The sequence below is a fragment of the Pyxicephalus adspersus genome, chromosome 10, assembly GCF_032062135.1.
Source record: "Pyxicephalus adspersus chromosome 10, UCB_Pads_2.0, whole genome shotgun sequence".
Lineage (NCBI taxonomy): Eukaryota > Metazoa > Chordata > Amphibia > Anura > Pyxicephalidae > Pyxicephalus > Pyxicephalus adspersus.
In genome coordinates this window covers 58,079,507-58,091,463 of record NC_092867.1, presented here as the reverse complement: position 1 = coordinate 58,091,463, position 11,957 = coordinate 58,079,507, and the positions used below count along the sequence as shown (strand labels likewise).

General features: G+C 40.5%; 3 protein-coding genes across 5 annotated transcripts in view; 1 reads left to right on the top strand and 2 right to left on the bottom strand.

Moving 5' to 3' along the window:
- LOC140339809 (uncharacterized) overlaps positions 1-11,586 on the bottom strand; it is a 15,498-nt gene extending 3,912 nt beyond the window's left edge. Inside the window, 6 exon segments of the mRNA XM_072424708.1 lie at positions 2,329-3,246; positions 3,515-3,656; positions 3,770-3,877; positions 4,998-5,162; positions 8,329-10,007; positions 11,167-11,586. Of these exon segments, the coding sequence (XP_072280809.1) occupies positions 2,329-3,246; positions 3,515-3,656; positions 3,770-3,877; positions 4,998-5,162; positions 8,329-10,007; positions 11,167-11,296 (3,142 nt within the window). The 5' untranslated portion in view covers positions 11,297-11,586.
- LOC140338903 (uncharacterized) overlaps positions 1-11,957 on the bottom strand; it is a 191,931-nt gene that overhangs the window by 64,959 nt on the left and 115,015 nt on the right. The window lies entirely within an intron of this gene.
- LOC140338981 (uncharacterized) overlaps positions 1-11,957 on the top strand; it is a 138,715-nt gene that overhangs the window by 53,726 nt on the left and 73,032 nt on the right. The gene's annotated exons all lie outside the window — the stretch shown is intronic.

The following is an 11,957-nucleotide window of genomic DNA, read 5'->3' as shown; positions in this document are numbered from 1 at the left end:
ATTTTAATGTCAAATTTAATTTTATTTAAACCCCTTTAGTCTCACAACATTTACCTGTGCATGGTATCCGGAACATGTTTTGCATTTTCATCTTATTTGTACATAAACACAAGCTTTGGGTTTTACTAAAATTTGTTTGCTGCCTAAAATAAGGGCTGAGAGATGGGTCTTAGTGTATTTTTTTGGATCATACTTTGACCTTTTTATCATGGAGGAACCCTTTAGTAACGTTCAAGTTATTTTGGACCCCTGCTATAATTAATATAGCCACAGCTCACAGTACATTAGTATGGTGGTCAGAAGGAAGAATGCCTCTTACATTGCTGGCCAGTGGGAAGAAAGTCATCCTTACTGATAGCCAAAAAGATCATTGGTATCTGACTTGGGAGATCCAGACTGCTCATTGCCCAAGGAACCTCTAGTCATCCTATGTTCTCGAGATGACAATTGACAAAAGGGAGGTAAATAAAGAGCTAGGTAATCAGAAGTGGAGATGGTGGGTCAATGTGTTCATAGAGACAGCGGCCACCCACCAGCAGTACAAGGCATCAAATTGCTGGCAGCCAGAGCTTTCTGTGGAGTGCTCTCAAGTGAGGAAGAGGTTGTGGACCACACTGAGATGTCAGACCACACTTGGGAGTCAAAGAAGGAAATGCAAGACAGGTGAAGAGCTAGGACATGTGTGAGGTGGGAGAAAGGTGTAGACGAGTATGGGTACTTCATGGAGGACCACAAAGCCAGCATAGCCATCTACAGATAGCTGGTGGCCATGTCTTCTCAACTGCCTGCCAGGTCCCAACAGTGCATCAGTTTTGGCACTACCTGTATTTGAAACAAGAGTCTCCACCACAGAACTTGGAAGCAGAACATGGCAGAATAAACAGAAACGAAATCTCCTCCATCCTACACGAAAAATGAGTACTTTGTTTTCAATTAGAAGTTTCAGTAGTTAGTTCAGAGGTCTGTCCATTCCTACCTTCAGCAAAGTCAGCATTAGGGAAATGTGAGGCTAAAACTGGAAGGGATTTGCCGAGTTGTCCTTCTTTTCAGCCTTTTTTTGCACTCCCCAACCATTCATTGTACCTCAAATTTGAAAATGATCATTCTCCATACTATCCAATCTACATATGTCCAATTCTTTCAAAAATATATTTACTCAGGCTCACATTTAGGAGAGGTAAGTGAGGTGTTTTCTAGAAATGGAGATTGGATGTAGGAGGAAACTGGGATGGCCAAGGAAACCCACATAAACTCCATTACCTAAATTCCTAATGCTACAAAGCCAGAGCACTAACCTCTGGCCAATCTATGACAATTTTTTGCATTTACATGCTCTTCTAAACAGCCAAAAGAAAGTAAGCACACAATAAGGCAGCCACATGGATAGTCGAACATGGACCCCCTTACTGTAAACAAAAAGAGAAGACTGGGCATCGCAGCAACATGTGACCATGTTTTATTTTTTTTGGCCGCTAGAGGGCAGCATGATAAGTACACTGATCAGGTTTTCCAGCAATGGAGATTAGAATGTAGTATCTGAGATATAGCAGTCAAAATTTACCAGTGGTAGGGCAGTATGTAATCACCTTGATTAGGTTTATAATTTGTGAAGCGTGGCAAATGTCCAAAAAAAATTCCAAATCAGCAAGTAAGATGCAGAAAGATGTTTTGATAAAATACAATGAACGTACGAGGAGGCGGTGGACCCCCTGTGTCACCATGGCCATCATCTTTTAAGGTATGGATAGGACATCAGCAGACCAGTTCAGTAATCATCTTAGGTCATACGATCTTCTGCAGCATTATGCATAGAATGATATACAGAATTAACTCACTATTGCCATATTACATAATAAATTATGCAACGCAGGGGGAAAAATCGTATTGTATTGTAACACACAGGGAATACCTCTATTATAAGTATACAAACATTTTGTTTTTTTGGTCTTTTTTCACAGAATTTACAACGTTGACATATGCTTATCAAACTCTAGTGCAACCCCCTGCACTGATAGGTCAGTCCTGTAATGTAGTCCGATCTGCCCTATTCTACAAGCAATATTTAGCTCTTCTCCTAGAGGTCCCCACCAAGCACCCACAAGGTTTATATCAACGTCTGCTTCCTTTATAGGCGAGACCTCTGATGTATGGCAAAACATGATTCATATGAGACATTTCCTTAACTGGGGCCCCTTTCACCACTCCAGGATTCTGTGGGAGGTTCTGCACCCAGGGCAGAAATGCAGCTTCTAATCTGCGTGTGATCCACCATGTTTGGAAAGACTGGCCTTATCTGAAAAACCTTAAACACACAATTAGAGCAGTATTATTTCCTATGCGACCTCTGATGTTTGTAAACATGGGAAATCTGTGAAAAACATTTCCCACACTCAGGACAAGAATGTGGCTTTTCCCCTGTGTGAGATCTTTGATGTGCAACAAGTTCTGATTTCTGAGCAAAGCGTTTTCTACACTCGTGGCAGGAAAAGGGTTTATCATCGCTTGTGTGTAGTCTCTGATGTCTGGTAAGATTGGTCTTGTATGAAAAACATTTTCCACACTCAGAACAGGAATGTGGCTTCTCCCCTTCGTGAGATTGAAGATGTCTTTTAAGATCTGCTTTGCGCAAATAAGAATTCTCACACTCGGGGCAGGAATATGTGGTCTCACCGGTATGGCAGTTCAGATGTGCAGAAAGTTCAGACTTATGTGAAAAACATTTCTCACACTCAGTACAGGAATATGGCTTCTCTCCTGCGTGAGACTTTTGATGTTCAACAAGTGCCGATTTTGATGCATAACCTATCCCACACTTTGGGCAGGAATACTTCTTAGGCTCATGAGATTTCTGATGTATGATCATTTCTGGTTTAAAAAGAAAACATTTACCGCACTCAGGACAGGAATGAAGCTTGTTATTTTTGTGCAATTCTTGATGCTCATTAAGGTGATATTTATGTAGAAAAGATTCCCCACATTCAAGACAGGAATGGAGCTCTTCCCCTGTGTGAAATATCTGTCGCACAGAAAGTCTTTGTTTAGAGCTAAAACTTTCCCTACATCCAGGGACTGTTTTCTCCTCCAATATGTCGGCACCATCCCTCTCAGTAGGGGGTTGTTTAGAGTCAGAGGTGTTGGATGGTCTATCCATAGGTGAGCTCATGGTCTCCTCTTTCACACAATCTCTTGTCATGTCTTCCTTTTTACATTCTGGAGATAAAGTCAGCTGTTTCTCCATGTCAAGTCCTGGAAAAAAGGAAAATTTGAGGTTACTTCACCCAAACAGCCCCTGCTCTCTTCAGTCATAGGGCCTTTAAAGCTTCTCTCACATCACTTCTACATTTAAATAGCACGAATAGCAATAGACAGAAACCAATGGGGGGATGGGAGGAGCATGCTCGTTATACATTTAAAAGGAAGAGGGGTCTATTATTGGCTGATATCACTCCTGGCTTCTGCTCTACTCTGGACCAATCAGCGTGCAGAGATGACAGTAGAATACATAAAGGCTGACCTGTGCTGATCTGTGTAGGCATTTCCTCCTTTATGAATGTCTCGGTCATTCTAGGCTCCTTCATATATTGCTGATCACAACTTACAGATGTCTCTCCTCCTTCTGCTTTAACCTCAACTTTTATATTCTTTAGGGCTTCACCCTAAACCAAAATAATAGAAAAAAACATCTTCTAAAAGGGCATCACATAGAAGATATTATCTTATGGGGGCCGCCCACAAGATGTTGAATCATTTTATGGAACCATCCAAGTACCTGATGATGGTGAGGGATGGTGGTATCTTCTGGTCTGGTAGGCTGGGAATCCACAGGAATGCAGAAGGCAGGGGCATCTATCTGGTGGGCTCCCATTACTGGATCCATCTAAATGAAACACACACACTGACTGAATACATTGTCTCTATGTGTTTATCAGATGATGGGGGAGCTAGGTGAACCTTAAAAGCCGGAAGTGTGATACCACCCCCTTGTACATGACCTCCACACCCAAAAAGTTCTTGAGGTCTCTAGAGAGTGTAGATGGAATTCCTTTACCAGGTAGGGAGCCAACACATCCAATGCAGTGAACCAGGATCTTTCTTTGACCCTGAAGACCTTCTAATACATTAGGTACCGACGTCTTCGATAAGAAATATTGTAGCTCAGAATTTGATGGAGCTCATATTTCAGAGGGATAAAGCAGCAGCCCAAATAGGACAAAAAAAACATTTTGACCAAAGACAAAAGCAGCAAATCATGGAAGCAATTGAGTAAATTTAGACGGTCTAAAATCTGAATCCACATTTGGTTGAGGACTTTCTGCACAGTGCAGAGTTCTAAGAATTTGTAACAACAAGGAATAAAATATAGACAAGAAAGATTTGGTTCCTTCATACTGGCATCCTGATGATTGTTTCGGGGACGCTCCACCCAAGGGCAAGCCTATCAGTGCAATGGGCAGAAAGGTATCACTCCAAGGCCTGGTTGACCCTCCTACTTCACTCCTTGGTTTGGGGGGTAATAAGATGAGAATTGTTAACAGAGACCCTTCTAAATGCTAGAGGTGAATTTACCTCTGCTGTCATAAAGCTTAAAGATCGCCAAGATAAAGACAGGCATCAGAGCTAAAGATAGTAAGGAAAGAAGAAGGAATCCCCCAAAGGGAATGCAGAAAACAATAAAAACCTTGAAGGTTCTAACCTCTCACTACTATACAAAGCAAACTAATACTAATGAACGAATACTATACAAAATACAAATTAATACATATTGTACAATCGATTAGCTTAGACTGAAAGGGGGGAAATAATAAGTGGAAAGGAGACAAATCTCCAAAATGAAGGTTTCGGTGGAGAAATGTTCTGCCCCCCAAAAGTGTCAAAATACAAATAATAATAATAATAATTTCCACACTATATCCCAGCATCTGCTAGGCATAAGAAGGATGAGTATTGAGGTTACTGGTAGAAATGTAAAAAAATATTGCAAATATATATTCTATTACCTCCTCAGAAGCCTGTTCCAGCAAAGTCTCCACTCTACTTCCTACTGACTCACTTCTCACCGAGAACTTCCTATTTATATCTGACATCACTTCCTGTTCATTTTCCATAGAGATTTCCTGTATTGACATGGGGGAGATCACCACCTGGTGGATCTCAGAGGAATTTCAGTCCTGAGTAATAATACTGTGAACACAGACTTATGTTGTGTGTGTATGTAGCTATATATTTTCTGCCATCAAAGGGAAATATGGAGATATGTCCACCCCTTTTCTTTATAATTCAGACTTTGTGAGTCATAGTTAGTGGTTGTGATTGGGTGTTGGAGAGATCACGAAGAGTGTTATTAACAATATTACCAGTGCTTTTATATAGCGCCAACATATTACCCAGTTCTGTACAATAAATAAGGGTTGCAAATGAAAGACAGATACAGACAGTGACACAGGAGAAGGAGAGGACCCTACCCTGGAGAGCTTACAAGAGGTAGGGAAGCAGCATACATTAGGACAGGGATATGGAATGGTGGGGAAGTACTGGGGGTTAAGAGAACAGAAGAAGATGGGTAGGCAAGTTTGAAAAAATGGGTTTTGAGGGCTCTTTTAAATGAGCAGAAAATATGAGCAAGCCGAATAGGGTGAGGAAGACCATTCCAGGAGTCGAGGCGGCGCGAGAAAAGTTATGGAGCCGTGCATGTGAAGATACCTGTATATTGTTGTGATAGAATTTTAAAGGTAACAATTGGGTAGAGGTTGTTGGCGTGTGGGACAGGAATGTTTTATAGGTTTGGTTTACCAATCAAAATGATCAAACTAAAGTAAAAAAAAGTTTTAAAATATTTCATGGCTATTCGCAAGAACCATCGCACCACCTTCAGAATGTCTCCCTCTCTCGTTCTTTCTTTATAGTCATATGATGAGTGGTCTGTAGTTTACAGGCCACCTAGCACGATATATAATCCATAGTAGGCCTTGATTTCTAATAAAGACTCACTTTGGTGGTATGGCCAAGTGACTCTTTCCTCATCCTTTCTTCTCATCCCCTACTCCCTTCTACGGAAAGGAAATCTCCTCTGTAGAACTTCTCCCTCTCCACTACCCTTATCCCCTCTAGACTGCTATCTCTTCCCCCCTTCTTTTAGCTTTGGTTTCCTTCATATGGTAACCTGTGAATGGGGCACCCGGGGTCCTTTTAAAACCCAACATGAGTGCTATTTTCTAGGAGAACGACGAAGCCGCTGCGCTCTCTCCCCCTTCACTTCGATTAGGATCTTTCGTCATCCATCGTCGATGATGAAAGACGGGCACTGTACATCCGGAATGGGCACTGTATATCAGCCCTGAGCCGATTATCGGACGAGAACCATTGCACGTGTGTACCTAGTCTAACACTGTTAAGAAACATGTTACACGAGAGGCGGAGCCATGTTTCCGAAGACCTGCCCATGTCAACAAAGGAAAGCAATCTACAACAAAATGGCTGCCAGCGCTCTGCCAACTGGGGACACCTTTGGGAGGCAACAAACAGCCCAGCTCGTGCTCTATGAAAGGAGCTCAGAGTGTGGGAGTTGTCTTTATGTACTTATCTCTGGGACTTCCTGTACTTTCTATTAAAAAATAATGAGATCAACACTTTTTGGAATATATAGAAACTGCAGAATTTATTGCTTTTTAAAACTTTACATTCTTACAATATTTTACATACATAGATCACCTTAAACATAAGACCACCTGCCTAATTGACTGTAAGTTCCTACTGTACCACCAAAACAGTTATGATCCTTTGAGGCATGGAGTTCACCAGACTGTCCTGTGGTATCTGGCACCAAGATCTTTATTCTCACTGACTCAGACAACCTGCTTAATTCCCATTGTGCATCCTGCTGCCTCCAATGGCTAGAAATGCAGCATTTTGTGCTAAAGAGCTCTTCTGTGGTATCAAACAAGATGGTCAAGCCTCCCAGATCCATGAGCCTTGGCTGCACATGATTGTCACCAATTCACTGGTTATACTTTCTTGGACCGCATTTCTTATGGGCTAACCAATGAATACCGAGAACTCCCCACCTTTCCTGCCATTTTGGAGATGCTCCAACCTACCATTCAGCCATTCCAATTGGGGCACTCTGATCCAAACACTTGTCCATTTTTCATGTTGGATTGAGATCAGGGCTTTGTGATGACTTTCCAAAACCTTGAAGTTGTCCTTAAACCACAATGCCACAACTTTGTCATTGTGTAATCGGTAGACCCATTTAAACCTAGCTTTAACTTTCTTGCTGATCTTCTAAGATGTCACTGCAGTATATCTACAGAATGTTCCTTTCTCCTGACATCTTCTACTTTGTAAAGTGCACCAGTCACTCCTGCAGAAAGGCATCCCCAGAACACGCTCCCATCCCCATTCCTAATGGTTGCATTGTGTCCTTATTCTTACAAACTTCATCCTTTTTTCCTCTAAACATAACAATGGTTACTGTAGCCAAACAGTTCCATCTTGGATTCATCAAACCAGAACAAAAGATCTTTGCCCCCATGTGCCAATGGAAATGGAAGTCTGGCTTTTTTTTGAAGCAGTGATAACAAGTGTTATCTTCAACCCCTCCCTTGTTATTTGACGTTAGCTATGTCCCATGGGTAGGCTGCCAAGTATGTGCATACTTAATGGCAATTTTCATTCCTTGACTTTAAAAATGTGATGACATAGGACACCCCTTACCCTTTGTTTTTATTTCCTTCTGACACAAAGGAGGTTCTTTGTTCATTCAGTTGTCCAATGAGGTTACCCATGATTTTGCGGCCATTCCTATGTGTCAGGAAAGGAAAAGTACACCTAATATATTATTTCCTGATTTTATTTCTCTCTATGTCCCTGATGCAGATTTGACCTCATTTCCTGTTTAGTGGAACTATTGTCAGTATCGCAATGAGCGAGAAAAAATCTCCACATAGTTCTAGATAGCAGGATAATAAAAAGACAACAATGATTTTTATCTTTCTCCATGTTTGTAAGAGTTTTGGTCAGATTTACACCTGACACCATGGCAATTAAAGGACTTTATGGAGGTTGGGGACACCGTTAGATATCACTCTGGGATGAATCTTTAGTGGATTGTATGTAGTTAGAGATCACAGAAAGGCAGAACAAAAACTAGTGATAAGGCACAGAAGGGGGAACATGAATGTTTAGTCTTCATTTACAAGAAGCGACATACCAATTATAAAACTTTTTTATCAAATCAAAGCAAATCCTTGAAAATATTCTGGCACCTTATCTAGCTAAAGTCTATATAGTATAGATAAAACAAGTCGACCTGGCCATAAATCATTGTATATTTCCTAATTGGTGTGTTCTCTGATGTCTAATTAGAGATCCTTTCTGAGTGAAACATTTACCGCACTCTGAACAGGAATAAGGCCTCTCCCCCGTGTGAATTCTCTGATGTATAAGAAGTTGTCCTTTCGAAGTGAAACTTTTCCGGCACTCTGAACATGAATAAGGACGTTCACCTGTGTGACTTCTCCTGTGTATATGGAGATCACCTTTCTGACTGAAACTTTTTTCACAGTCGGAACATGAATACGTACGCTCACCCGTGTGACTTCTTCGGTGTGTGACCAGTTCTAGTTTTTTGTTCAAACATTTTCCACACTCTGAACATGAATAAGGACGCTCACCTGAGTGAGTTCGCTGATGTGCAAGTAGGTGTCCTTTTCTACTGAATAATTTTCCACACAATGTACATGAATAAGGACGCTCACCAGTGTGAATTCTTTGGTGTTGAACAAGTTGTGTTTTGACAGCAAAACTTTTACCACACTCTGAACATGAATAAGGGCGCTCACCTGTGTGAATTCTCTGGTGTTTTTGAAGACTTCCTTTCTGAGTAAAACTTTTTCCACACTCAGGACATGAATATGGACGCTCTCCTGTGTGAATTCTCTGGTGTATAAGGAGGTCTCGTTTTAGCGTAAAACATTTCCCACATTCTGAACATGAATAAGGGCGCTCCCCTGTGTGAGTTCTCTGGTGTACAAGGAGATCTCCTTTTTGACTGAATTTTTTACCACAATCTGAACACGAATAGGGACGCTCACCTGTGTGACTTCTTTGGTGTGTAAGTAGTTCTCCTTTTTGTTTGAAACTTTTTCCACACTCTAAGCACGAATAAGGACGCTCACCTGTGTGAATTCTTTGATGTGTAAGTAGTTCAGCTTTCTTAGTGAAACATTTTCCGCACTCTGAACATGAAAATGGACGCTCACCTGTGTGTATTCTCTGGTGTATCAGTTAGTGTTCCTTTCTAGTGAAGTATTTCCCACACACTAAACATGAATATGGACGCTCACCTGTGTGAATTCTCTGGTGTATAAGAAGTTGTCCTTTGACGATGAAACATTTCCCACACTCTGAACATGGATAGGGACGTTCTCCGGTGTGAATTCTGTGATGTTTTCGAAGACTTCCTTTTTGACTAAAACTTTTTCCGCATTCTGAGCATGAATAAGGACGTTCACCTGTGTGTATTCTCTGGTGTATGATGAGGTGTTCTTTCTTATTAAATAGTTTTCCGCACTCTGAACAGGAGTAATTATTCCCACTTTCATGACTTTTCTGTTGTTTAAGTGGCTCACTTCCCTCAGTGAAACATTTTCCAAAAGTCACACCGGTGTGAGTTGAAAAACGTGGAAGTTGTCCAGATTCCATCTTAAGATATTTCCCGCACTCAAAACATGGCAATGAAGTCTCTCCTGTGTGATCTCCTTCAGACTCATTGGACTTAGATGAATCTGTTGGCCTCTCTGCACAGTAAGATCTTAGATGGAGATCTGGAATAACAGTATGTGATTGGTCAGAAGATCCCTCGGGAGAAGAGAGACCCCTTGATTTCACCAACCAAGAAGAATTTGCTCCTGAAGAGTATTGTGTGATGCCATCACCTTTCACATTACAATCTGAAGGTACAATAGGAGACCTACTTGAGATACTTCTATTCCAAACATTGAGGTCACCTGTGGGAAAACAATTGCAAAAATATTATTGTTTTTCTGTAGCTCTGACATTTAATCAGGTGCAACCACAACAACAAAATAGAAATACCAAGCAGATAATAGACAGAAAACACCCACATTGTATGGGGGGGACACAGTGACTTGAGAAAGACCTTGTACAGCATATGGTGCACAGTGTACATCTGTATATCTCCTCCTCATTTGTTGGGGACATGACGTTATATTGAGGAATGGAGATGGACCTTTCATATGGTGTACAATATCTCCTCATTTGTTGGGGACATGACGTTATATTGAGGAATGGAGATGGACCTTTCATATGGTGTACAATATCTCCTCCTCATTTGTTAGGGACATGACGTTGTATTGAGGAATGGAGGTGGATCTACCATATCTGCCCTACCATACCTGTTCCTATACACACAAACACACACCTTCTTTTTGAAATACTAGGTGTGAGGAAGTAACTTTGATATTTCTATTTGGGCTCACAGAGGGATCACTAAGAATTTCAGGAAAGCCAATAGTCTCTTTATTTTGTTCAGGGAACCTAAAGAGGCTGTAACATTTGAAAACCTCCAAAAACCAGATGGATTGGATATACTGATAGGCACGGAAACAGTTTTCCTCATTTGACTAGATCCTGGCTTACTTTGTGGCCCAAAAGAGTTGGTACTTTCATTGAGCAGATATGCAAAGCAAACACACACCTTGTCAAGTCAAGATCACCACTTTGGAAGGAAGATGCTTCATACTGTGGTCCTACCTTACCTCACATAACCTGGAAAACTAAGAAATAAGAATTAAGTGGAAAATCATAGGTTATCACATGATAACTCATTTTCATTTATTGCTCCAGGATGTTGATCTTAACCCTGTTATGTTACGTATCTATCTGGGGTTTCCCCTGAGTCATCCTGCTATAGAAAAGTCATGTATGGCTCATGGGAACCTTAAAACCCCTTTGTTCTTTTGCCATCTCTCATCATGGAGGATTCAAGGGAATGGAGTGGTTTCATACCCATTACGGACAGGGCGACCAATTCTTTATGACTCCTAGTAGAGATCCGCTCACCTGACAATGTGAAGGTCACCCTATAACCAATCATCAATCCAATACCCAACAATTTCTGTATTTACTGTATTTTCTATTTATTACCAGTGCTGATGTGCAGAGAAGGTTCCTCCTGTTTAATCGCCGTCATCATCCCAACCCTTTCCATAGTCTGCTGATAATCTATCCCAGACGTCTCCTCTTCCTCTTTAACCTCAGTTTTCATATCTATCATTTCTTCATGCTAAAACAACAAGGTGATAGAAAATAATGTCCACAAATTGTAACCATCAATAGGCTGAGACTAAACAGAAGAGTATATCATTATACAGTGTGAAATTCTACACAATTCTACTATCAAATTTCAAGAACCATTTGTGAAATGTAGGTGTCAATAAAAATAGATTAAGGTGAGATAAATCCAGTTTTCTCCCCCAGAATCTTTTTATTTCTCCACTGCATGGATGTCGGGAATACCTTGCTGAAGTTGTGCTTACCACAGGCCTGCTGACTGTCTGGGAAAGGGGTTGAGATGCTCTAATTGTTCCTGATAAAAATCTAACAATCACTAAAGTGTTAAAATTGTATGACAATTTCGAATTCATACATGCAATTTCACTAGATTTCATTTAGGAAGCAATATATGTAAATTAGGGATAATATTGGATGTTCTGTAATAATTGTCCATAAAGCAATATGTAAAAGTTCAAAATATGAATACTGCTTTAACCCCCCTAGCGGTATAATTCCTTTCAAATTTCCATGCAAAAAGCGGTACAATCTTTTGCATGGAAATTTATTTTTCATTACAGGCTATAATTCTTAGGCATACCTCATCGATATTTAATAAATTTAATAATAAACTTTAAATAACAAAAATAAAAAAAATATTTAAA